Source organism: Perca fluviatilis, chromosome 1 (assembly GCF_010015445.1).
Source record: "Perca fluviatilis chromosome 1, GENO_Pfluv_1.0, whole genome shotgun sequence".
Classification (NCBI taxonomy): domain Eukaryota; kingdom Metazoa; phylum Chordata; class Actinopteri; order Perciformes; family Percidae; genus Perca; species Perca fluviatilis.
In genome coordinates, this window is record NC_053112.1 from 20,997,669 (window position 1) to 21,023,447 (window position 25,779).

At 39.7% G+C, this 25,779-nt stretch overlaps 1 protein-coding gene across 2 annotated transcripts in view; it reads left to right on the top strand.

The window, feature by feature from the left end:
• Window positions 1-25,779, top strand: part of helz (helicase with zinc finger) — a 71,128-nt gene that overhangs the window by 12,332 nt on the left and 33,017 nt on the right. The window contains exons 2-18 of one of the 2 annotated variants that reach the window (XM_039790629.1): window positions 2,832-3,077; window positions 3,970-4,006; window positions 4,308-4,432; window positions 6,148-6,204; window positions 6,526-6,574; window positions 6,870-6,945; window positions 8,362-8,560; window positions 9,760-9,867; window positions 10,063-10,204; window positions 10,439-10,594; window positions 11,040-11,310; window positions 13,469-13,595; window positions 13,753-13,965; window positions 15,829-15,959; window positions 21,051-21,230; window positions 23,184-23,285; window positions 25,125-25,303. In XM_039790629.1, coding sequence (XP_039646563.1) covers window positions 2,850-3,077; window positions 3,970-4,006; window positions 4,308-4,432; window positions 6,148-6,204; window positions 6,526-6,574; window positions 6,870-6,945; window positions 8,362-8,560; window positions 9,760-9,867; window positions 10,063-10,204; window positions 10,439-10,594; window positions 11,040-11,310; window positions 13,469-13,595; window positions 13,753-13,965; window positions 15,829-15,959; window positions 21,051-21,230; window positions 23,184-23,285; window positions 25,125-25,303 — 2,380 coding nt within the window. In that variant the 5' untranslated portion in view covers window positions 2,832-2,849. The remainder of the gene's footprint in view (window positions 1-2,831; window positions 3,078-3,969; window positions 4,007-4,307; window positions 4,433-6,147; window positions 6,205-6,525; window positions 6,575-6,869; window positions 6,946-8,361; window positions 8,561-9,759; window positions 9,868-10,062; window positions 10,205-10,438; window positions 10,595-11,039; window positions 11,311-13,468; window positions 13,596-13,752; window positions 13,966-15,828; window positions 15,960-21,050; window positions 21,231-23,183; window positions 23,286-25,124; window positions 25,304-25,779) is intronic. The other variant, XM_039790710.1, reaches the window with a different exon arrangement.

The following is a 25,779-nucleotide window of genomic DNA, read 5'->3' on the forward strand; positions in this document are numbered from 1 at the left end:
ACTATAATCGTACCAACAAAATCTGTAACCGTTGCATCCTTACTTTCAAGGTTGGAAATATGTAGGCTACCTCTATGGCCCTGACATATTCCATATAAGATTGACTTTTTGTCCATCTGTAATCTGTTTGAGTTATTTTCTGGAGTGGATGAATGGGATTTGGCTGTCAGCTGTACACATTTGTGATGTTTAAACTGGGAGAGCAAGTGTCAGTAAGTGATCCACCACTCCCAAGAGAAATAGAGTGGAGCTCTCTCTCTCTCTCTCTCTCTCTCTCTCTCTCTCTGATCTCCCCTTCTCTTAACATTTCAATGTCTCTTCGCTGGGAAAAAATGTGGAAATTATAAGTTATTGTAAATTAATTTCCTGTAAATTCCACCGCAAAGCATTTATGGAAGGTTTTGAGTGTTCTTGTGCTATGAGGTGTGAAAAACGATCAAACCTAAGGCATTAATGTTACATTATTTTATACAGTCATTGAAGTTCTCAAAAACACACAATGTATTTCACAATTAAGTTTTATTTAGATGCAAAAATGATGGCAGAAACTTGGTCACTACATGTCAAGTTTAAGTTGGAAAGTGAAGCAAACAAATAGAATGTGTTTCACCAATAGTTGTGTGTGGGTGTACTGTAGGTTTTATTTTCTCAGATTGTATAACCTGGTATGTACTTACAAATAGTCAGTGTAATGGTCTGATCTATTTGCATGTCCACTCTTGGACTAGAACCTAACCTACAGCCAGCAAGAATGCTTTAGCTAACAAGAACCAAAAAGTCTGGATTAGGGCTGTAGCGATACACTGATCTCACGATACGATACGATACACAGCTCGCGATACGATATATATATCCCGATATTCAGCCAACGATACGATTCGATACGATATAATTCAATACACTTACATAATTTTCTGAAAGATCTAAAGGGGACAGAGTGATTTTGGTGACATCTTGTGAGTGTTCCATTTACTTGGAATTAATTAATTGAACTATAACATCAATTACACAATATATGTCTCTGACTGGACAGAGAGTCTACAGCAGGGATCATCAACTACATTTTTTTCAGAATTTTTCGAAGCACTCTGAATTTATACCTAATACGCCTATTCTTGTTCGAAATTTTCACTTTCTTACTGAATTAATGCTATATATATATTTTTTTTACATGTATTAGTGTGAGCAAACTCCTAAAAACCATGGAAACTCCATAATGATAACTGGCTCTTTAACTAGAAAAATATCTCAGACTAGGAGGCAGTTCACTGAGGAATGATGGTTAAAGTCTGTGATTATGGAAAAATTATTGTAGTATGCAGCATCCTGATTGGTGGAAAATGCTTGCAGAAAGAAAAGCTGTTGTCAGGTAAACATGTCACTGTCAAAGAGGCTGAAGCAAAAAGTTGACGTGGAAAAGCCCAGCTTTAATGATGAATGGACTGATAAGCAGGCTATGCACTCGTGATGTATGCCTCATTTGCAATGAAACGATGTTGTTGCAAAATAATACAACCAGCATCATCATCATCACTCGAACATAACGATCGCGTCATTCATCTGCATATTAAGTAGCTCCAGATTGTCCGCAGAGAGTTTGGTTTGTTCAGCCAACTGTTTACAAGAATTTGTCAAAATTGTAAGACTACAAACCAACAGCTTTTGTTTTAGCTTGTTTGCAAAAATTCGCTATTTGCAGAGTAGAGCTGTGTTTGCGTAAAACAGCGCGGTGGACTGAGCAGATTGAAATATCGCTTTCTATATGTTTATGCCGGTCTACACAGGTGAGTGCATTGATAAGTATTGACTTTCTACTCATGAAGGTTTAATTGTAGCCTACTTACAGAAAAGAGACTAGCGTGAGTTCATCTGCCCCAGCGGCCATTGGTAACTCTGTATCGTTCCCAGTCAGGTGCTGCGTGTTTTAACCTTTAACGCACACATCTCGGCTCAGCTGTGTGTGTGGAGCTCGGGCATCGCTGTACAGAATCCCGGCATGTGAATAGAGATGTAAATACACGGGGCTGGGTTTTTGCTCTAAATGCTTGAAATGATAAATAACAGAACACATTTTTTCCTCTTTACATTTTGTGAATTCATGATTATTCTGCGGGCCAGACTAAAAGCTTTGGCGGCGGGCCAGTTGACGTTGGCTGCTCTACAGCGACACTAGCGGCTGGCTGACCAAATCGCTCTTCCTGCAAAGCGAACGGGGGTAAACACGGGGGATTTGAATGGGACTTATGTATTGATACTCGCGGCTAAAAAATCAATACTTTCTTGGGGAAGAAAATATCGATTTATATCCCAGAATCGATAAAATTGCTCAGCCTTAGTCTGGATACACAGCCCAATGCCATGGAGAGAAAGAAAAAGCTTTTGTGAAAATGAGAAAAGGCATACTTGTCCCAGTTTTACATTAATGTATCACGTTAACAAATTTTCGGTGCCTGGGATGACGGTTGTGTTATTTCAGTTCCTGTGGAAAAAAGAATATTCCTGGAGTTTTGTGTACAATCCCTGGTGAGAGAAATGTCAGTCAAAATGTTGATGAACGCAAAGCGGCTCTATATCAGAGTAAGCATTGTCTAGGAATGGATGTACATTGCGGTTTTCCGTTTATTAAAACAATTATTATTTAAAGGGTTTCTAATCCAGTGCAATACTGCAACTTTGTAGACATGACAATCACACCTTCCTTCACCCAGCATATCAGCTATAGCCAAATGTTATCTCTTTAATCGGGGTGGCAGTTTCTGGTCTCTTATTGCCCAATCCTGCCTCAGGAAAGATGTTCATACTGTGTCTGTCTTGTCTTTTTCGGATTTCAGAAGTTTTGTCCCTGAGTCATGGCGGACAGGAGAGCGGAGAAGTCATGTGAAGAAGCCAGCAGATCGTTAGCCAAGCAGGAGTACGAGGCAGCAGTCAGCCATAGCACGGACGCCCTTGTGGTCCTTGCACCCCAAGCCCCACCCTCCGGTGCTCCAGTCCCACCGAGCCCTTCATCCCTTGTCGCTGCTGCCGGACTCCTCCGCAGCCGTGCCCTGCTCTACCGAATTGCTGCCTTCTTGCAGCTGGTGAGGACAGTAGCTGTCTAAGCATTGTTGTAGGGCTGCGACTAAGGATTATTTTCATTGTCGATTAATCTGTTGATTATTTTCTTGATGAATCAATACGGTTTTTGGTATATAAATTCTCAGAAATTGGTGAAAATGGTTGGTCAGGATTTCCCAAAGCCCAAGATGACGTCCTCAAATGTCCTGTTTTGTCCACAACTCAAAGATATTCTGTTTACTGTCATAGAGGAGTGAAGAAACTAGAAAATATTTACATTTAAAAAGCTGAAATCTGAGAATTTCGATTTCTTTGTACATTGTTGCTGCCCTAGCCAGCAAACAACCTATAGTCTTAGATGACCACTCTTTTCCCTCCTCCCCTGTTGCTTTGTGGCCCACAAATTCTTTTCATTTTCTATCATACCAGTCAACCTCAGTTATGGCAGGAAGGGGAGGGATACCCTTCTTTGAGAATCTTTAAAAATCTTAACTTTGAGACCAGTCTCTGAAAGGTCCTATTACCAAATAGAATATAATTCTCTCCTATTCTTAAATAAATTCATTATACTAAAGTGATGTAGGCTGATCATTGTGCTTTAAATTCATTGTTGTACTTCTAATCACTTGGTAAATTATCACGAAGAGAATGCTAGAAATGAGAACAATAAACCCTACTTTCTTCCTCCATGGAACTGTTATGTTATCTTCCCAGAGCACTAAAATTACACCAGTTACTTAAGCCCTAAGATTATGGAAACTACTTAAGTCTATAATGATAGTGTGAGGGACTCCGCTGTGAGGCAAAGATAGCAATTCTTGGAGCTAATGTGAAGCTCTGACTCTCCAACACAAAGTATTCCCACTTGTTATGGTTACCACTTTTTAACTTCTTCTTTTTTCCTTCTGCCAACAGAAAAACTATGATGAAGCAGATGAAGACTGCAAACATGGTGAGTAGCATTTCAAATTGGAACCATCTGCTAATACTGTAGTAGTAGTTGTTTAAGTTAGCCTAAGATCTGACATGCCATTGCCTCAGTGTAGCAGACGAGATGTCGAATTTGGCCTCAGTTCTTTGCAGAATCCTACTTATTTACTGTCTATTGGGTTATTGGCATTGCTTCAATTCTACAATGCTCTAGAGAACAGACTTGAAAAAACGTATTACATATATTGGACGAAACCCTAACTGAATGTACTGAATGAATTATCTCCCTACATGTTCCCGATCTATTTATCATCCTGTCCTAGTCCTGGCAGAAGAGATTGCCAGGGGAGACGGTTCGCTACAGGCCAGCTTGCGCTCAATGCTTATGGATGGCAGCCTGCAGGAGGTGGCCAACATCCTCTCTAAAGCCTTGTATGGAGAGCCAATGGTATGATTATTGGACAATGTATATGTCCGCCTACATATTGACTGTAATTTGAATGTAATGCCAAGGTGCATATTAAGGCTTAATTACTGTGCCTGTAGAGGTCATAATTTCTTCACTGGACATTTTCAGGGCATGGGAGGGGGTTTAAATACTGAATGATAATGAACATAACTGACTTTCAAAGTGATCTGAGATGCTACCGTATATATTAGATACAGTGTGCTTGATGATTAAGATAGTCATGGTGGTTTTGCAAAGTATGCTACACATAGAAGAAACATATGGCCCATGAAAAACGGATTAAAAACATTTTTCAGGATCATCCAAATTATGTACCACAGTGGAGTAAATTAGTATTGTTAAAAGGTTCCAAACTCATGTTGGAATGATGTTCTACAAGGCTTACTTCTGAATAGAAAAAGAGCCACATGAAAAATAAATGTCTAAGACAAGGTGAGTTGTAGTGCCCTACTTATAACAGTGCTACTTTGTGGATGTAACAGACATACAGAGGGTCACTTTTTTATGGGTCTACTTTGTTCTAATCCCAACTCCCGCTGTCTTCATACATCAACATGCATTTTGCTGCCATGGTTACCTCAACAAAAACAACCAAAAAAAAAAAAAAAAAAAAAAAAAAAAAAAAAAAAAAAAAAAAAAAAAAAAAAAAAAAAAAAAAAAAAAAAAAAAAAAAAAAAAAAAAAACAAAAAAAAATTTTTTTTTTTTGGGGTTTGTTAAATATGTTTATCACGTCTGGTCTTATTTCTGCATTCTGTCACATTCTCATATCTCTCCTTTGTCTCACTTATCTTTCCTTCCCCACCTTCCCTCCTCCAGTTAGTTTTCCTTCAAACCATCCTCCCTTTCTTTGTTTTTTAATGTCGACCCAGGTGTTGTAGCGCTGTACTTCCATGGATTTTTAAAAAACTTATTTCTCAGTGTTTTCACTCTAAAAGTGGATTTTCTCATGCACACAAGAACGTTTTTGACAATCAGAAAAGCAACACTAGAGGATGCAGAAAACTTTCTTCTTTTTTGTTTGCCACTACATCTTGGCCCTGTGTGTGGAGTTTAGTTGTCCTGTGGAGTGTCATGCAAGTGTGTTAGCAGTTTTTTCATAGTGACACTTCATTTAAATTGTAATTTCTTTTTATTTTGAGCTTGTTCTAAACCTATCAAGTGACTCAAATCAGGTACCTGTAAATGGAGTTATAAACCAGACTAGAGAAGCTCTGCTGGGATCTGTTCTGTAATAGCTGACACACGTGCTCATTTGAAGTAAGATCAGTAGTAAATGAAAAATAGGCCCTATTGGAGACTTTTTGTTGCTTAAATGCCTAAGTGTAAAAATCTGAAACAGGACAGCCAGTCAGCTGGAGGAAATCTACCCACACAAGTGACAAGTTGAAAGTGCAATGTATAAACTGTAAGCACTTCATCTAGATAATGCATGAGGTTAGACATTTTTGTCACTTGTATTCCTTGCTGATTGGAGCTGCAAATTATTCACACTTGCATAGTGCAGCTTTTAAAATGGATTTAAAATGCCTTGCCTGTAGATATCTGGAAATGACATGATACATATGATTATGCCAGGCAACATCTGGCAGCTTATTCCAAAGCAGTGTTTTTTTTATAGTTATCATAAAAATGTACTGAAGGCACTAATTGCAGTGTGTTGGTGAAATTAATAATTTTCTACCTTCTTTTACAGAATGGCATCGTCACAAAAGACCTTACCAGATTAAAAATGCTCTTCTCAGAAATAGAGGTAAGTGCTTCTGGTTGCAGGGCTGCACACCTTACTGTTGTGCTTTCTTTCCTCTTCGTTCATACCTTTTTATGCTTGCTGGTTATATAGATGATGGTTTAATGCTTGGAGGCGAGAGTCATAAATATGACTAATGGCCTGATTCCAGCACTAACTTAATGAATTTGTGCTCCTCTGCCTAGCTTGTAGCTGTTGTGGATTTATTACTTATTTGTCTGTAAAGGTCCAACTGCTTGTATCGCTATGTTAGTAGTTCACATAATAGTAATGATCTTTCTGTCCCCATTTCCACCCACCCTGCCCGATCTTTATCTCTGTCAGGCTATAAATAGGGAGATGGCACCAGAGTACACAGATGACCAGGAGGAAGGTGAGCAAATCTGTAGCATGAGTTGTCAATACTTGTTGCAGGGTTGTAAAGTTTGTAAAGCAGTACATCCCTTAACTTGAAAAAAAAAATAAAATAAATGTGATGTGCTTGGTACCAAAAATTCACATGTATTGAAGTACAGTAGATATTATTAATGTTTAAAATGTCTTTATTCTAGCCATTTGGCGGCTTGGCAGCACATTCTAAACCGGTTACAAGCTGAAGCTCATTTTATGATATTTTTGAAGGCTTTGGCTTAGTGGGATATTGACCACTTGGCTGTGTGTATTTACAGAGGTCCAAGATGGCTGGCAGTTTCGGCCTCCTCCCCGAGGAGTCACCAGCAGTGAGGAGTACACCCTCTGTAAAAGGTAATACACGCTGGTTGGTAATATTCACACGGTGTGAGTCATGAAGAATGTATCATGTATCAAATGATGTGTCACCTTTTTCAACCCTTCTGAGTTTGCAGGTATGAAATATTGTAAATCCACAAGTCAGCTAATGCCTGCATACATTAGGGCTGTAGCAAATGTCATTTCTTTCACATTTGAAGCTTTTATTGAGGTTTTCAAATGAGGTTTCTTTGAAAAGTAAAAAAAAAGAAAAAAAAGACGTCATCAAAAAACAACAACATTAAAACCTTGTAACAAAATCCTCAATTTGAATAAATGGATTCATCATATTCAAGTTTTTTTTTATTGAATCAATGTGCTTTTTCTTTTGTAACAACTTAAGTAATTTACTATAGTGTTAGAGCCCAAATAGATGTTTTGTTATTGTGGTTAAATTAATGTAATTTATGGTGCTGTTAGATTGCTGCTAGATTCGCATGGCCCGACCTATCTCCACAATGCTGTATCAGTGCTGGAGTATGTATTGGCTACCTTGCTTATCTTTTCAGGGATAGGGTAAAAAAACGCTCTGGCTTGTTTGTATTTCTCTAAACCAATCGTAATCGTCCTAGGCGGCACTAAGCCCCGGATGCAGCAACGGCGCCCTCGCTAAATAGATAGTGGAAGGGAACGCGCCGGATGTCGGGCCTTATCCCAGCATTGCACATCTGCTAAGCCAAACTAGATTGCTGCTATGCTGCCCCGTAAATACAGGTGCCTCCCTTTGTGTGCGGCAAGCGGGAAAGCAAACAGTTTTTTGGCTGCAGTGAAAATTTTGTTTTTGAAAGGCTAAATGCCAACCAAGATGGATTGAAACAGAATGTTGTTTTTTGTTGAGAATGTTTTCACTAAAGTTTGACTCTTGGACTTTACAACGCTCTGGAGTTATTGGAAACGTTAGCCTTATCTTTATTTGCAACTGTGCAGAAATATTGGGTTTAAACAGAATTAGTGGTTGGACATGCAAAAAAAGAAGCTGCACAGCATTTGAATTTCAGCGTTATAAATAAAGCTTTGAAGCTTTGAACTATTTGGTATAGCCCTAGGAATGTTAGGGATTTTCAGTTCATGATTGTCAAAAAATGTGTCAAAATTGTGTGTGTGTGTGTGTGTGTGTGTGTGTGTGTGTGTGTGTATATGTGTGTGTGTGTGTATATATATATATATGTGTGTGTGTGTGTATATATATGTGTGTGTGTATATATATATATATATATATATATATATATATATATATATACTCCATATTGCTTATTTTGTCAGTATGAAACAAAGAAATGCACAAAGATCTCACACTGGGGAGCTACCAAATGTTTGGTATTCTTACTGATTTCATGATGTAAAAGCACCTTGTTTAGCACCAGTTCAGCACACAGTTTGTCTTTGCTATAGGTACTTGGAGCAGGGCCTGTGTCGGTACGGGGCCCAGTGTACGTCAGCCCACTCTCAGGAGGAGCTGATGGAGTGGCAGAAGCGCTATGCGTCACGCCTCATTCGCCTCAAACAGCAGCAGGAGAGCAAACACTTCACTGAGAACTACATGGAGACCCTGATAGAGAAGTGGATGAATTCCCTCTCCCCAGAGAAAGTGGTGAGTGCTTGCAAACTCAAAAGTGGCTCAATGGATAGAAAACAGACAAAATACCGTGCCAAGGAAAGGGTTCACTTCCTAGAAAGGCTAACCCAAATACATCTCTATGGTACTGTGATTTTATTAAAAGCCTCTCCAAACTTTTATAATCCCCTCACCTTGTAACTCTAGTGGGGGCAGCACCAGCAACCTTGTACAACCCAGCAAATAGCTTTTGTTTACACACACACACACACACACACACACACACACACACACACACACACACACACACACACAAACTGACTGTTTACTGTTCTGAATAAATTTGCTACGTTAAATGGAAAGAAAATCGAAATATCTTATTTCCAACACTGAGTATAGTCCTTCAGTACCTCGTCCTCTGAGCACTACAGCATACACTGCCCCTCTGAACCGACTTTGTTTCACGGGGATCATCTCTCATCTCGTTCACTGTTCAACTCGCTACTTCAGGCTGGGGCTGACAGTACACATGGCATATCATTTGTTCATAAAAGTCTTTATTGATTTGGGGACAATGACATGGCTGGACAGCTAGCTTGCCTTGTTGTGTAAACATACATTCCAATTATACTCACTGATTGTCAACCGTACACAATGTTACTGACTTTGAATCTTGCTAGCGTAACGTTAGCTTTCTGGCTTGCATCCGAGCCAAAAAGTTCTATGAACTGAGCAGACTAGAAATGTCTCCCGTTATCAAGCGTTGCAAGTTGTATCTAGGGTCCGTCCTATTTCCTGGAGCAGTGAATAACGTTTGCATTGTTTAAGAACCTTATGTAATGGTAATGAATGTTGCAGGTAATGGTCAAACCCTCAGAAGTTACCAGGAAAGTTATTGTTTGAAAAAACTTTAAATTTTGATTGTAAAACGCATTCAAATATAAATGAATGGTCTTAAAAAATTTATTTGGCAAGTTACCATGGTATATGCGGGTTGATGCCCTTAGAGTTGTCCCTTATAAGGTAATTAATTGACTTTGACAAAGTCAACCGTTCTGGCCTCACCGTCGTCCATTAATTCCTGATAATGGACACCTCTTCGGGCATTAACCCTTATATATTTGCACAGCAGGAGCAAACTATCCTTTTTGACAGACTACTTCTTGCAAAAGATTTCGGAGTACAGTTGCAGTCATATATTCTGTCTAACCATGTGTGTGTGTTTTTTTCCCTAGCTAAGTGACTATTTAGAAGGAGTGAATGTAGAAACCAGCTCCAGCCTCTCTGTTACCGTCACCACCAAAAAATCCTCCCACTCCTGGACCTTCTCCTTCTTGTGCAAGGTAGGATGAAATGTTGATTACCAAGCATCGACATACTCAAATCTTGCCTTTGTCTAACCAAATCATTTCTCAGTACGACACTGAAAGATAAGGCAATATTCTGCACTGCACACCTGCCAGTGCTAATTGGTCCTGATCATCTTTTGATTTATGTGAATGTTCTGATTATCTTCCTATCTCTTTCTCCTTGACTAGCCGGCTAGAAAGCTGTACCGCATCGCGCTGCTCTATGATGCCCACCGACCACACTTCTTCATCACAGGTGTGTCAGCTGGCGACCGGCTTCAAGCCCTCCCCAATGGCTGCCAAGAGTGGACTCCAGCAGAGGAAACAGGAGGTATGTATTGTTAAGATTAGATACAGATCTCAGACAAGGTGTTTTTGTGTTTAGTTATGTATTGTCCCTATCTTGTATTGGTCTGCAGTTTTTGATTTAAAAAGTTTCTGCACTTTTGCAGGCATGTGGCTATTTCAACCTGCGTTGTTCCTTAGTTTGCTTTCATCTCTTTTGTTTTGTCTACAATAGATTGCAAGATAATTGCATTTACACTAAACTTTGTTGTTCTGGCAGTAGCAGCAGACAATGGCCTGGACCACTGTCTCTACAAGGTTGCAGTGGGATTCAGCACAGAAATCTTTGGTACCTTCCGACAGACCGTTGTTTTCGACTTCGGCTCAGAACCTGTGCTGATGCAGCGGATCATGGTGGATGCTGCCTCTATCGAAGGTACGCTAAAAGCAATAAGGTCATCTAGAGGTTTTCGAAAAGTGTTGTCAACATATATAAAATATAAAGGAGTGACACGACTGTTTTAATTTAAAACTATCTATTCAGGAATCCATTGCACTGTGTATCAAAGTGATCAGAGTTTTACATCAATGTCAAGTTGTAGATTGTTTTCCAGTCATTTTTGGATAGGTATGCTTTTTTTGCATGTCGTAATTTGGAGGTTTTTGAGTTTTTTGTAAATATTTTAAGAAATTGCTTTTTGTGTAGATCACAATTGGTTAAATAAGCACTTACAGCAATAAATGCTGTTAACCACCCTCTTGTCCTTTAGTCCTTAAGTATGTAAATGTAGTTTTGTTCTGGATGCAGACATAACGCACACTTTTTAGGAACAAATGTCCCCTTTGGGAACAATAAACATCTGTCTATCCTTTGTTACCAGACCTTGAACACCTGATGGCAGCCAGGCAGCAGCTCTTGATCACTGCAAAGCGCTGGGACTCTTCCTGTAAGACCATCGTAGAATTCACTCCTAATGAAACGATGGCAGAACTGGAGCGTGGTCTTCTTTCCCGCTATCAGATCCCTCTGTCGGCTGACCAGCTCTTCACCCAGTCAGTCCTGGACAAGACTCTGACCAAAGACAACTACCAGGCCCGACTGCATGACCTGCTCTACATAGAAGAGATTGCACAATATAAGGAAGTTAGCAAGTGAGTATACAAGTTGCCATAGTTTCTTCTTACTCGGATAGTAAAATAGATTTTCCGTAACTGTACATAATAAAGCCTGAATGACACTGATTGATACGTGAGAGATTAAAAACATCTACAAACAATATATCAGCAAATTCTTAACATAAAATCTAACTACATATAAACTTGTATATCTGTGATAAGTCGGTGCACAGGCTCTAAGGCATATGGCAAAAAGTATCAGTTTGGAATGCCTTCAGTTGAGGAAGCAGGTGAACATTGGTGTAACTGGTATAGGATTTAAATAATTCAAGCCAAGGCATTTGCAAGCTATGTATTACTGTTTCAATTAAATGACAAAAGTTTAATGCAGAGTAAAATTAGTATGAATTTGCTGTGCACTGCTAAAAATAAGTTGATAATAGTGTAGAGTCAGTAATAGACTGCTTGGTGATATTAAATGTTATCAAGTAGGTAAGTGTACCTGATCCTAATTCTCCACTGATGGAAACATCTCCAGGACTTAATTATTCCAGCCCTAGCAAAGTATGTCCGTATATTTTTATTGGATAAAAAAAACAAGAATGTTGTAAACAAAAAAGAAAGAAAAAACCAAAAGGATGTTTCTAGACCAAAGCAGTAAACTGTAAAATCCTTAGTTGCAACACCAATACATGATAATTCTGTAATGACAGAATTGTAAACGTGTCTCTAATATGTACAGTCACATCTGATGCGTCCTATTTATGGTGCTAATTTAAAACCATAGCTGTGCTGCATTGACAGCAAGAACTAACGCAAGCTACCGACATTTAATTTAACCTTTACATTTTTACATTTGAATGTAAAAATAAAAATATGATATAGGAAATGCCATACCAATATGGACCTTGTCTGAGGTTGAGTGGTATAAATATTTTGTTATGAGATGTCAACCCACCACAAGGTGTCAGGCTCGACCTTCGTGTGTGTGTGTGTGTGTGTGTGTGTGTGTGTGTGTGTGTGTGTGTGTGTGTGTGTGTGTGTGTGTGTGTGTGTGTGTGTGTGTGTGTGTGTGTGTGTGTGTGTGTGTGTGTGTGTGTGTGTGTGTGTGTGTGTGTGTGTGTGTCTCTCATTTGGGGGGGTGGTGTATGCTACCTTCCTCTTTGCTCTTAATTTAATCTTGAACACTGATGCAAAATCATAACAAAAACCTCAAATGTCTCTTTGGTTGTTTAACACCACTGGTTTGCAAATACAGAATGGGTTATCTTATCTGCGCATGTCAATCATCCATCAGCATTCATCGCCAATATTACTTCCTATTTCATCACTTCAAATCCAGCAGAGACCAGAGATGCAATCTGAAACTGAAAGAATCCAAAAGTGCTTCAGTTTCCCCCTCAATGTGTGCATGGATATGCTTTGTGCCAATGCTTGCTTTTCTTCGAAGGACTGACTCAAAAATAAGCTCCTTTTTAGGTTCCTCACTAACAAGGTTTTATTTAGGTGACCTTACATTGTAAAGAGTTTTTAAGGCTTTTACAAAATGACAGTAAATATGATTTTTTTTGTGTGATTGACATTGGCGTATGCACAATGTGATGACAGGCTTCAAAGTGATCATCTTTCTCACCATCACCACTCTGTGCTCACTATAACCGTGCATAGCTGTTTTTAAGTTGTATGCTGCAAATATTAGTAAATGGTGTGAAGGTCATTATGGCACCACTGTGGTGAATCAGAGTTTAGAGAATGTTCAAATGCCGGAGGCCTGCATGCATGATGAACTTGGAAATGTGGTAGGAATAAGAAGAAACAGGCATTTTCAGTTGGCAAGCAGGGCTTTCGCCACTTTGATCCACTGACTTGTTGGGTTAATAAGTCGAGACGATTTTCTTAAGAGAAAATGTATAATACTGGCAAGAGTGTGAATATACAGCAACCTATGTAAAATATGTAGCAAAAGGCTGAATTTCCAGAAAGCAGAACAATACCAGAGTAAAAATGCCTGCACTAAAGGAAGGATACACATGCGCCTCAGTCACAGGAGAACATATTGTTACATTGGTATAAGATTGTCATTAACATTCCACAAAACAATATTGTGATTTCGACAAAAAAATGTACATTGATTTATAAGCTAAAGCTAGAGGTCTGAAATGGCATAACCAAATGTCCATGTTTGTCCCCCCAGGTTTAACATCAAAGTGAATCTCCAGCTGGTCACCAGCTTCATGCTGACGGGCATTTCTGTTGGAGCCAAGTATGCCCAGAATGGACAGCTCTTTGCACGCTTTAAACTCACTGAAACACTTTCTGAGGTAACTGGATTGGTTGATTTTGTAATTGCAACAAACTTGCAATAAACAACATTGGTTTCTGCCTTTTCACTTTTAAGTACTGTAGCTACTTATTTGTGGCACTTAGAGCCCCAAGGTGTCAGCTAGCTAGTGACCAGTTTCTTTTTCCTTACCTCAGGACACATTGGCTGGACGGCTAGTGATGACCAAGGTAAATTCAGTTCTGCTGCTGCCATTTGGCCGTGAGGGGGTCAGCAGCCACCCGCCTCCTGGGGTCAAAGAGCGTGTTTATGAAGCTGTGATCGAGGAGAAGACCAAGGACTACATCTTCCTAAGGATCTGCAAGGACTGCTGTGAGGAGCTGGGGCTGCTACCTGACAGAGAATTACAGGTATGAGTCGCACCAAGGGAAAAGTAGACACTTCTGTGCTTAAGCACGAGGCGTCCCTATCCTGCTGTCACAACCATATATTAAATAGGAGTGTTGGCGTGACCGCAGTGGAAAGGGCAGGTGAATGATCTCTTAACACATGCAATGTCTTTGTACTAAGACATTTAGTTAGCATCCATTTCAGGATTCCCTCCACCCTGATGCTTTGGCCTGAGGGTTAAAGTTTCACATATTGATTAGCATTTTAACAAAAGATTGCAGGACAGAGGTGGACCATCTTTCCAGGAAAACCTTTTGTGTTCTTGTGCGTCTGTGTAAGCATTGACTGCACTGTTATGTGTCAGGTTCTCTGTTTCTGAGGAATTTCTCTTCATTGAATGACTCAACGTCAGCAGATGAAGCAAGTGGTTGTGTTAACAGTTATCAAAACAACCCTTATCCTATCACTGTGGGAGCGTAATGTTCGTATTCATCTGCATACGCTGATTCTACATGCTTACGTGATGCAATTTAATTTCCATATCTCACCTCTGTCGGTTCTCAGAATATTTCACACTGCCTTGATGTTTCATGCTCTTCTAACTTTGGCATATCTCAGACTTTTCTGCTCTTGTATTCGTTGTTTCTCACTTTCTTGCTTTGTCTTTTCTCCCCACTTTTGCTACTTAATGTTAAAGTTTTTATCTTGTGTATTTGTTTTTCTCTCCTTCTGATTTACAAACGTCTATCCTAAAGACATTGCATACTTTACAGTATACCTGTTAGGAGCCAGTATCTGTTAGCATGATGACGAGGCCCTCCAGCAGTGGAAACAACATCTTAGTGATTACATAAAACTGGTTCAAGCAAAGGGATTAAATAGAAATGTAGGCTCCCCAAGACATCAAGGTAAAAATAGACAACTGTTCAGCTGTGCCATGGTCAGTACTAACTAAACATGGCACACAATTGTGCAACCAACACTTTGGTGGGGTTGTTGCAGGTGTTACCGTCCTGTCCAGTCTCCCAGTCCCTCTCACTGGGAAGAATCTCCGTTCTATGATGTTGATACCCCCATGATTGACTTTGTGGATGATATTGGTCAATAGCACCTGAAGCACATGAAAGCACCTGAAGCACATGAAAGCACCTAGTTTTTGCAGAATTTGACAATTTTGTAGATGCACTTTGATTTCTGTGATATTGACAAGTGGACATGTGTGTGTCTTTTTAACTCATGTCTACACAATTAAATTTGCTTAAGTTGAGCTTCATTCGAGGTCTAGAGAGAGGTCTAAAAAATAAAAATGGGATGCATCAAAACTTGATTTAGCTGTAGAGCGGCTGGCAATATTGTTGTCTTGATTGGTTTGGTGGCAATAAAAAGTATTCATTGGAGTGCTGTCCTAATTGCCTTTTATATATTGTTGCAATTGTACTTATAAGTATTTTAAAACTATTCATAGATACAATGCACACACTGCATGTATTTCTTTTGTTATGTTTAATAAATGTGGGTTCTGTATAACAGTGGTTCCTAACCTTTTTGGTCTGTACGCCCACATCCCTGTCAGATGGACTCACGTACCCCTTCATCAATTCTCAATGTGTTCCAAATGTATAACACTATTGATAAGTGGATATTGTTAATTTTATCATCCAAATGAACTGTCAATATTTAGGTTAGGAATCAAAACCAAAACTGAATGATTTCCATTTTATCCAAAATTATCCAACCCTAACAAGAATTGTTTTGATTGAAATATTTGATTAAATTACAATGTTTTGCTCATAACATAGTATCCTTGGCCTGTAGATGGATATAGGCAAGTAGGCTGATTCCATTGACTGCTTAGTAAACTCTTGGTATTGCCTCTGTGTCAGGTGGAGCTCCAGTTCCAGCTGAACAGACTGCCACTCTGTGAGATGCACTATGCCCTGGATCGCATCAAAGAAAATAACATCCTTTTCCCTGACATTGGCCTTGTCCCCACCATCCCTTGGAGCCCTAACAGGTGTGTATTTCACCATGAACACAATCGCACATGTTTCAATGTTGAGGGCTGATTCATAAATTAGTTTTACATTAAAGTATTTTATTTTCTGATTATGGTTTCCACCTCCTGCGGGCATGGTGTCTCACTCCATTGAGTCAATGGGAACTCTGGGATACATTACTGCCTTGAAATGGAGGGAAATGCCATATAAATAGATGAATAAAGTTGGACTTTACACACATGTTTCCTGTTGCTGTGTGGAAGAGGGAACCTTCCTTCATATTGCAGATGAACAGTGAAGACTTCACTAAATATTAGATATCGGCCAATCAACAACTTCATATTATTTTAAATGTGAGGGAAGATGTTTGCACACAGCATGTACACACATTCATGCATTGGAAATACTGCTAATCCTAAACGGTTACTAAAGAGAAATTCCTTTAATACCTGCGCATCACATTACCTTGACAAATACCCTGACAGAGGGGACACCACATTGATTGGAGCGTTGACCAAATATCCCTCGCCTTGCTGATGTGGTGGCCATTCTATAAATGCTGGCAACTCCTTGCAGCTTTAGATATCTCACTCTGAAGTGGGACAGGTGAGGGGAGTGAGGCAGTAATCTTTACGGAGTGTCTATTTGCACCCCCGGTACGAATAGCCTCGGCCACACAGCTGAGCTATTTACACCCTGTGACGTAACAACAAAAAAACGTTGCTCGCGTGCACCGAAATCATGGCGGACGTTCATCTTCCATGACCGCAGAAACTGGCATATTAGGGAAGTTTTGTCTCTAAAGAATTTCTAGCGGAAAATGGATACTACAGTTGCGCTTTCTGTCTTCAGTGAAAGCATACAACCGTTAGTTTGTTAGTTAGTACCTATTTTTTTGTGTACAGTATGGTTACCTAGCAACCGAGGCTTGAAGAAACCAACTGGTAAAACGTTGTCCAACTTCCTGAAAGAACTGCTAGGTGAGTGGTTAGTGCACTTGCCTTTGGTATGGGAGTTTGGAGTTCGATTCCCCTGTGTGGTGATCTTATTTTTTTAAATTTGGATTGGATAATTTGCATGCAATTGCGCAAGTCAGGACCCGCGAACGCGAATTTTTTTTTTTTGCAGGGTGGTAGGGGAAGACTCATGAATATGCCTGCTCTGGTTGGGTTGGTTAGGTTTAGGCAAGAGGAGTGGGATGGTTATGGTTAGGGTAAGAATGTCAGGGCGATAATATTCCAAAAAGGTGTAATACATGAGTAGTATGGATAACTGTGTGTAAATATATGCCAAGGTACTGTAAATACACAGGGGTGCAAATAGCATACATTGATATTTGTACCAGGTGTGCAAATAGCATACACTTCTAATTGTACCAGGGGTGCAAATAGCATACACTTCTAATTGCACCAGGGTACAAATAGCATACTGCTAATTGTACCAGGGGTGCAAATAGCCTCACCCTAATCTTTATTGACTAAATCCATAAATAATCCCCTGTGATTTTCAAGGCTGCTGCTTTTTCTAGTCTCTATAATATGATTGATGTAGACTGTTGTTTTAATTGGAATTTGGATAAGTGAGGGTGTTTTACTAAATGTTGGATAAGGAGTGAATTTGGCTGATGTTTAAGCGCACAGTTTTCACAGTTTCTTTATGGGGGTGTTTGAATTTTAACATCAGACATGGTGGTGCCGTAAAGGGTTATGTTTTAATATAAAGACACACTTTGGCACTTCAACCATGAAGTATATAGTGGATAAAAGCATTGCATCTTGGTTTGTGGTTGTTCCCTAGTAGTATACATCATTACCATCTCAATGTCTTCGCATCTTAGTGGTCATTTTATAACTGATGGGCGCACACGGTGACAAATCAAAGGTAGAGCAGTGACTGTTTTCTAAATATCAGTGAGTGGCCATATTGTCTATTCCTATCCACATCTTTCACCTTAGTAATTAAGAAAATGACATTTAGACCTAAGCAGTGTGGAGTTTACTGATGTAATGTTGATACTAATGGGCTGTTTTCTCAATTCAGAGAAACAATACAACCCTACATATGTTTAATGGTCATTTGGTGCTATGATTAAAAGTTTTGTAACTTTTGCATAAAAAAGGACAAGGCAAGATGGGCATCAGATAGCCATTTTAAATTATACCTAGTGCCTTGTTTTGACCAATAACAGTGTTAGATTTGGTAAGTGTATAGTAGCTTAGTAGCAACACATTTTTATTTCATCAATCAACAACCTGTATGGTGGCAAAATGTGTAAATAGGCTTACAGTTTCAATGTCATTATTAAAAATGATCAATCGCACTTCATTCACTTTTTGTATTCATAACCTTAGTAAGCCAGATGTGTTCTTATTAGTTATGTTAAGGTAAGGGCAAATGACAAACACCTGGGGGTTAGATTCTTCACCAGAACTATCAGCTTGCAGTAGTGTCTCAGCTTTACATCTTGCTTTCTTAGGGGCCGTCCACACGGAAACGTGTTTTTGTGCAAACGCAAGTTTTGCATCGTTTGGGCCGGCCGTTCAGACGAATCCTGTAAACGCACTGCCTGAAAACGCACTTTTTTGAAACCTGGTCTCAGGGTGAAAAAATTCGAAAACGGCTCTCGTTTGGCTTCGTATGGATGGTGAATATGGATACGACCCCGTATCGATGATGTCATCGCCACACCCCTCGACCTCTAGTGCATGGTCACACACGACTTCACTCACTGCGGTGAAGCTAAACGAGCATATCCCATCTCCATGGTCAAACCAGCTCACTTCATCTAAATACTTTGTCTCTGCTCCCTGACACTTCCCTCTGCCCTGCCGGTCCTGGATTCTACACAAGATATATTGCTAACGTTATGTAGCCAAAGTTAAACATCGCTAAAGTAGCTGACCGCTACAGCTGCGACGTAGCTAACGTTAGCTGCTATGGTTGTTTATAAAGTGGAAGTAGACAACGTATCAACTAGCTAGCTAGCTAATCTGTCTGCTTATCAACTCCTTGAACGGATTATAGTAACTTTTACCACGGTTTATTGTAGAAAGGCTACCGCCAAAACACCGTAGATTATCAAAAAGACATCATTCATGGATCATTGATGTTTGTTTGACTGCCGATGTTAGCTAGCTGCAATCCAACAGCACATTATACAATGTAAATAAAGACGCGTTTTTGAATGAGTAGTGGTGAAAGTTATTATAGTCCATGGATGTATTAAGAGAGCTTTAGTCTAGCTAGCCATGTTATGATGGGAAGTGGAAGTGACAATGCTCTTCTTCTTCGTTTTTTGGTGAATTTCTGTAGCAGAAACAGCGGCGCCTATAGGCTTGGAATAGGAAGTAGCGTGTTGAGTAATTTACAAATGGATTCGTTTGGACGCAACTATTCTTGAAACAAATCCAGGGAAGACGGGTAAAAAAAATAAATCGTTTTGGTACGTGTGGACGTGGCCTTAGTTTTGATGCCAAAATGCGGTATATTATACTATACTATAATGCACACACACACACACACACACACACACACACACACACACACACACACACACACACACACACACACACACACACACACACACACACACACACACACACACACACACACACACACACACACACACACACACAGATATCTCTCAGCCCCCAAACTATGTCGCAGTTGGAGCTCAATCAATTGGTGTTAGTGGATTCACAGCTTTAGAGGATGCAGTCCTCATAATGAGGACAATGATGCTAGGAGACAAATGCGCGCGCGCGCGCGCGCACACACACACACACACAACACACACACACACACACACACGTGCAGCTACATACACAATACCACACTTTCATGAGTGTGTGTATTAAATCCCATATTTGCGTCCCTCTCTTCTACCCATCTGTATTGTTTGAACACACACCCACCCCTGTATACTAGTTAATATGGACTGCACTGTCTTCACAGTATTTTGTCGTCTGTACAGTGCTGCCACTTTTTATTTTAGTGGTGAGAAGGTACTCATGCACATTCATGTGGAAATGGCCATGGGTTTGTTAATGAACACAAAAGGAAGTTTGTTACATGTAAACGCATAAATGTGAAACTGCTTCAACTGCAATTAAACTTTCACATTATTCTGACTTCAGTTGACCTGAGCTATAGGGATGTCGAATTATTTAATGCTGTAATTGTCAAACTTAATTAAGTCGTCTGTGTAATACAATGACAAAACAATCATGTATGTTATGGAATGCAAAGTAATGTTTCCACAAATGTAAAAGAGACCCTCAAAGTACGAGCTGCAATAGGTAGGCACAGCTTATTTGTCTATAGTCTAAGATGTGTACGTTGCCTTTATTTATGTGTTTCTGACTTACCAGGCTATAGAGCATAATGTAAACACCCAGGGACTGACTGGGTAGTGACCTTTGTTCAACCTCCATCACTTCTTACCCACTTTCTACCCCCGTTGTTTCCCTCCCTTCAGCTTCTACACATCTTTGATTTTCCCTCTATGCTGTTACATCCACTCACATCTAATTCCCAGACACCCCACCTTCTCCCTGGTGACACAATCTTAGTTTTCATTTTGAGTCTGTACATTAGGGCTGGGCGATATGGAGAAAATCAAATATCACAATATTTTGACCATATTTTTGAATACCTCTATCGATACCGCAACGATATTTTAGTGTTGACTATTGGTGCTTTAACAAAATATTTACACAGTGACATTTTTGATAATTAATCATCAGTAATGTGGATATAATGACTTAGTGGGTAAAGGCAAATAATAGAATAGTTACAACAGTCTGGTGTGTTCAGAAAATGACATCACTTTACTGTTATGCAGCCTTTAAAACCAGGAGAAGACAACACTCATGCCATATTACAATATCCAAAATCTAAGACGATATCTAGTCTCATATCACAATATCGATATAATATCGATATATTGCCCAGCTCTAGTGTGCATACATTTCCTGCTATTCTGCAATCATTTTTCTTTCTCACTTTATCTCTGTACTACTGAGGTTGATCCCACTAATTCTGTAAGTTAATTAAAAGTTAATGTAATGATTCCTCTAATAATCCTCCCATCTTCCCTCCGCCCTCAGGCAGTGGGACGAGCAGCTGGATCCCCGTCTGAATGCCAAGCAGAAAGAGGCCATCCTGGCCATCACCACACCCGTCACTATTCCCCTGCCCCCAATCCTCATCATTGGGCCCTACGGCACCGGCAAGACCTTCACCCTGGCACAGGCTGTCAAGCACATCCTCCGCCAGGACCAAAGCAGGTCTGTTTGTTTTTTGGTTTCAACATCTTCTGCATCGTTTTTGGCCTCTGTTTGTAACAAGCAGGAAATATGCACTTCCTTTACAATTCCTTACCTGTGTTTTAAACCCTAAACCTCCATTCTCTCTGTCTCCCAACGTATTGGGAGACATTTTATTTATCTTTTTCATTATTATTTATCTGCTTCATTTTTATAAAACTTGACAATACTTATATTGAATATATTGAATATATACTTATAATAAAGGTAGTCTTAGATTTTGGCCAATACAGTAATGTATTTGTAATTCTATTTGTATAAAGCAAATCACTGTCATAATAATGTCGCTTTCTGAATTGCTTTTGGGTTTGTTTGTTGGTTTATTCTTCAGAAATTACATGTTTGCACTGATATTTGTTAGCACTGTCCCCTTTCCTTCCAGCGCTTGAAAGGTGTTGGGTGTAAAAATGGAAAGAAATGTGTGCATTCCTGTTTAAAATTGTCATCATTCTTAAAAGCTTCTGATGGCAAGGGAGGTCAGTCAGAAGGTGTGATTGATCTGGCAGGCGTTGCTGGGCTGTGCAGTGGCCTCTGTTTTAGCTTCAGGGCAGTGGCAGCCTTGGGTTTGCCATTAAAAGTTCAAGAAAACACTGAAGTGTCAAGCTTGTGTGTGTGTGTGTGTGTGTGTGTGTGTGTATACTGTGTGGGCGTGAATACTTAGGAGTGTGCATGTGCCATCACTCGAGGACAAAGAGTGCTGGTCATTTGGATGAATTTGTGTCATTTGTGGTTGATGCACACGGTTAGTTTGATTATCAACGCATTTCCTTGGGCCGGAATGCATTTTCATGCAAACCCTAATCTGATCAATCAAGTTATGTTACTTCATTGGGCCACACAGTGTTGCGTAACAATAACACATTGCAAGATTTTGTTCCATTATTATTTTTCATCATTAGTTAGCTCTCATGTGTATAGATACCTACAGGAAACTCTGTAATTTAGTGTGTTAGAAGCAAAGCAATATAGCACAAGCACATTGATGGTTTCCTGGTCTTAATAAATAATTAATGCAATCCCTCGGACAGTGTCTCCTGAACAGAAGCTAACATTTTGTGTTTGAATAAGGGAGACAGGCTTGTATATATGTAATGTAAAAGGACAATCCGTGTGTAGCAATGTAATATTCATTCCTCACTTCACTTTGTATACATTTAATATTTTATCTTTTGGATGAATTATAGATATTTTTTAAAAGCGGAGACAAGGGGGAGTGACCCCTGTGGACGAGTGCTGCCTGCTCATCATACTGTTAAAATGATGAAGACGTTGTATAGATCGTAGTGAAGTGTACCCAATATATGTTGTTGTAAATGTTCAATGCTCAAAGCTTTCCCTGCATTTCTGTCGCTGTGGCGTTTCACCAACGTTTGCAAAGCTCTCAGTTTTACAAAACTGGCTCTGCTATCCCTCTATGATCGTTATTTATCTTCATGTTGTGGAATAAATATAAAGATGATTTGTGTTTCCTTTACTGCTTGTTATTTTTGTTTTATAGTATGGACAGTATGCATGTATGTATTTTAAAGCATGTTGAGCAGTGGAGCATTTTTTGTAAATACGTTTTGGGCAGTCCAATCAATGATTAATATTTGATTTAAAGCTTTTGGCACAATACAGTGTGTTGCTGGGATAATGGACCTTACCTCTCTCACTTGCTTTGTATCTGATGTACAGCTTGATGGAAAAAAAAACTTTTGTATTCCAGTCATACAAATTAAAGGGAACCAGCCCATAAAGGCAGGTTAACGACAAAAAATAACAACAAAAAATGTTAATACTTGCCTCTTGTGGTATCTAATCAAGCGGATAGTTTTGGATTTATGTTCCATGGTTTTGAGATCTCTTCCACTGAGTAGTGCAGAAACTGTGTCATGCTTTACGTCTGACTTTATTTGTCTTTTGTCTCTACAGGGTCCTGATCTGCACCCACTCCAACAGTGCAGCCGACCTTTACATTAAGGATTACCTTCATCCTTACGTCGAAGCAGGCAATCCGCATGCCAGACCTCTCAGGTATGGAAGCAAACGTACTTAATAAAGACGTAACGCCTATGGGCAGAAACATGCTTTATGTGCTTTGTTTATGTGTGCGTACCTTTTAACAGTTAAAATATGCAATAGTGCCTTAAAGGAAACTTAAGCTTATGAAGGTATATTTTAACATAGTCAATTTGTTTACATTTGTATGTCCTATTTGCAGGCTGCAGCTCATTCAAATTTTGAGAGGCACTTTGTGTCTAGCTGCAGACATTCCAATAGTATATACTGTATTGGCATGAAGACCCTAACTTACCTCCAGTTGACAAAAAATAAGCACTTGCCACATCCTGTTAAAATACAGATCACTAGTTGCACAGTTTAGGTCTACAGCCCCGCAAAGCACACCTTTTGTGTTAGAGTTAAACACATTCATGCCCTAAAGCAGTCATAGTTTGTCTACTGTGTCTACCATTTAAAGCCCCAGATCTGGTCAGTTCTAGGGTTGGGTATCATCACATTTTTTCACTCCTTGAAGGAACACGCCAACTTATTGTGAATTTAGCTTATTCACAGTAACCCCAGAGTAAGACAAGTCGATACATACCCTTCTCATCTCCGTGCGTGCTGTAACGCTGTCTGACGGCTCCAGCATTAGCTTAGCCTAGCACAGATCCTGCAGGTAACTGGTTCCAACTAGCCTACTGCTCCAAATTGTGACAAAAGTGACAAAATAACGCCAACATGTTCCTGTTTACATGTTGTGATTTGTAGAGTCACAGCGTGTACAAAAAACAACGTAACATGAGACACAGTCGTCTTCTATCTGTAAACAAACCGGGAACTATATTCTCAGACAGGCTTGATCACTCCGCCCAAGCACTATATTCTTCCGCCTGTGAATATAGTTCCCGGTTTGTTTACGGTTAGAAGACGGCTGTGTCTCATGTTACATTGTTTTTTGTACATGCTGTGACTCTACAAATCACAACATGGAAATAGGAACATGTTGGTGTTATTTTGTCACTTATTCGGAGCAGTAGGATTACTGGAACCATTCACCTGCATGTTCTGCTGGCCTGATGCCGCTGGAGCCGTCAGACAGCTTTACAGCACGCACGGAGATGAGAAGGGTATGTATCGACTTGTCTAACTCTGGGGGTTACGGTGAATAAGCTAAATTCCCAATAAGTCGGCGTGTTCCTTTTAAAGTATTAAACATCCACCCTAAAATCGTACAATTAGTCAATATAAACCTTTTATGATAAGCCCTTTTGATGTGTTGTTCTCCCTGCAAAATAGTCAATACCTTATAGTTTGCCTTGTGTGGAGTCAAACAGAAAGACATAAAAGATGTTCATCCCAAAATATGTCTTAAAAATTATTTGTAGCCGGTCATGAAACAATTTAGTTGATTTAGGAGTTTCCTCCAAGACTCTTGTAGTAGGGTAAGCGTTGCATACTCTTATCTGAAGTGTTCCTTTTTAATTGTAAAGGAAGTGAGGTCAGACAGAAACACAATGCTACTTCTTTGTTTTATCTGTACTCATAATGAAACATACTTGTATTCACCATAGCATTGATGTCAATGTGTGCTATTAATGGGCAATAATACCATGCAGCTACTAGTCCTGTTGCGCTTTTACTGAGTGAAAGTAATTCTGAGAAATGTAGGTAATGGCTAAATGAAGTGAATTGAATTACCTTAACAATGTATGTGAAGCAAAATTAATTGAATTCACAATGCAGGTTTATACACCCAAATAAAATATGAAGGGGGACAACATCAGACTCACAAAGTAATTGCTCTTGTCCTCCATGAGTTGTATCTCTCACTCCTGACGTTTCTTCTTTTGTTTCTCGCTCTCTCTCCAGGGTATATTTCAGAAACCGCTGGGTGAAGACGGTTCACCCACTGGTTCAGCAGTACTGTCTCATCTCCAGCACACACATCACTTTCCAGATGCCCACAAGGGAGGACATCCTCAGGCACCGCGTGGTGGTGGTCACCCTCAGCACCTCCCAATACCTCTGCCAGCTTGATTTGGAGCCCGGTGAGTCACATTAGAACATATGTAGTCATTTCAAGTGTAGTAAGGCTGCAAAGTGATGGTTGTGATGGACAACCATTGCCCTGAGCAACTTTCATTCTCTTTTTCTATAAATATGTCAATTCAAACACACGGTTTCAACAGATTATAACTATATAGCAGCAGTGTAGGAAATAAAAAAAAAAAATGTAAATCTAGTACCACCACCAGTAATCGCCACCTTGTGCCAACATGAGTAAATAAATATTAGGGTGCGGCCCTGCCTAATAATCATGTTTGCCTTTTGCCCTGCGTGCACTTTGCCTCCATTAATTTCAACACTGATAGGCAGCTCAGTGCATTCAGTCTCCTGTTCTTTGGTCATCCCCAGTGACTGTCATATCATATGTTGGCAGGAGCCCACTATTTAGAGAGAAATGGAACTCATTTAAGTTGTGTAAAAGACATGGCAAACAAACCAGTTTGTCGTTGCAGGCTAA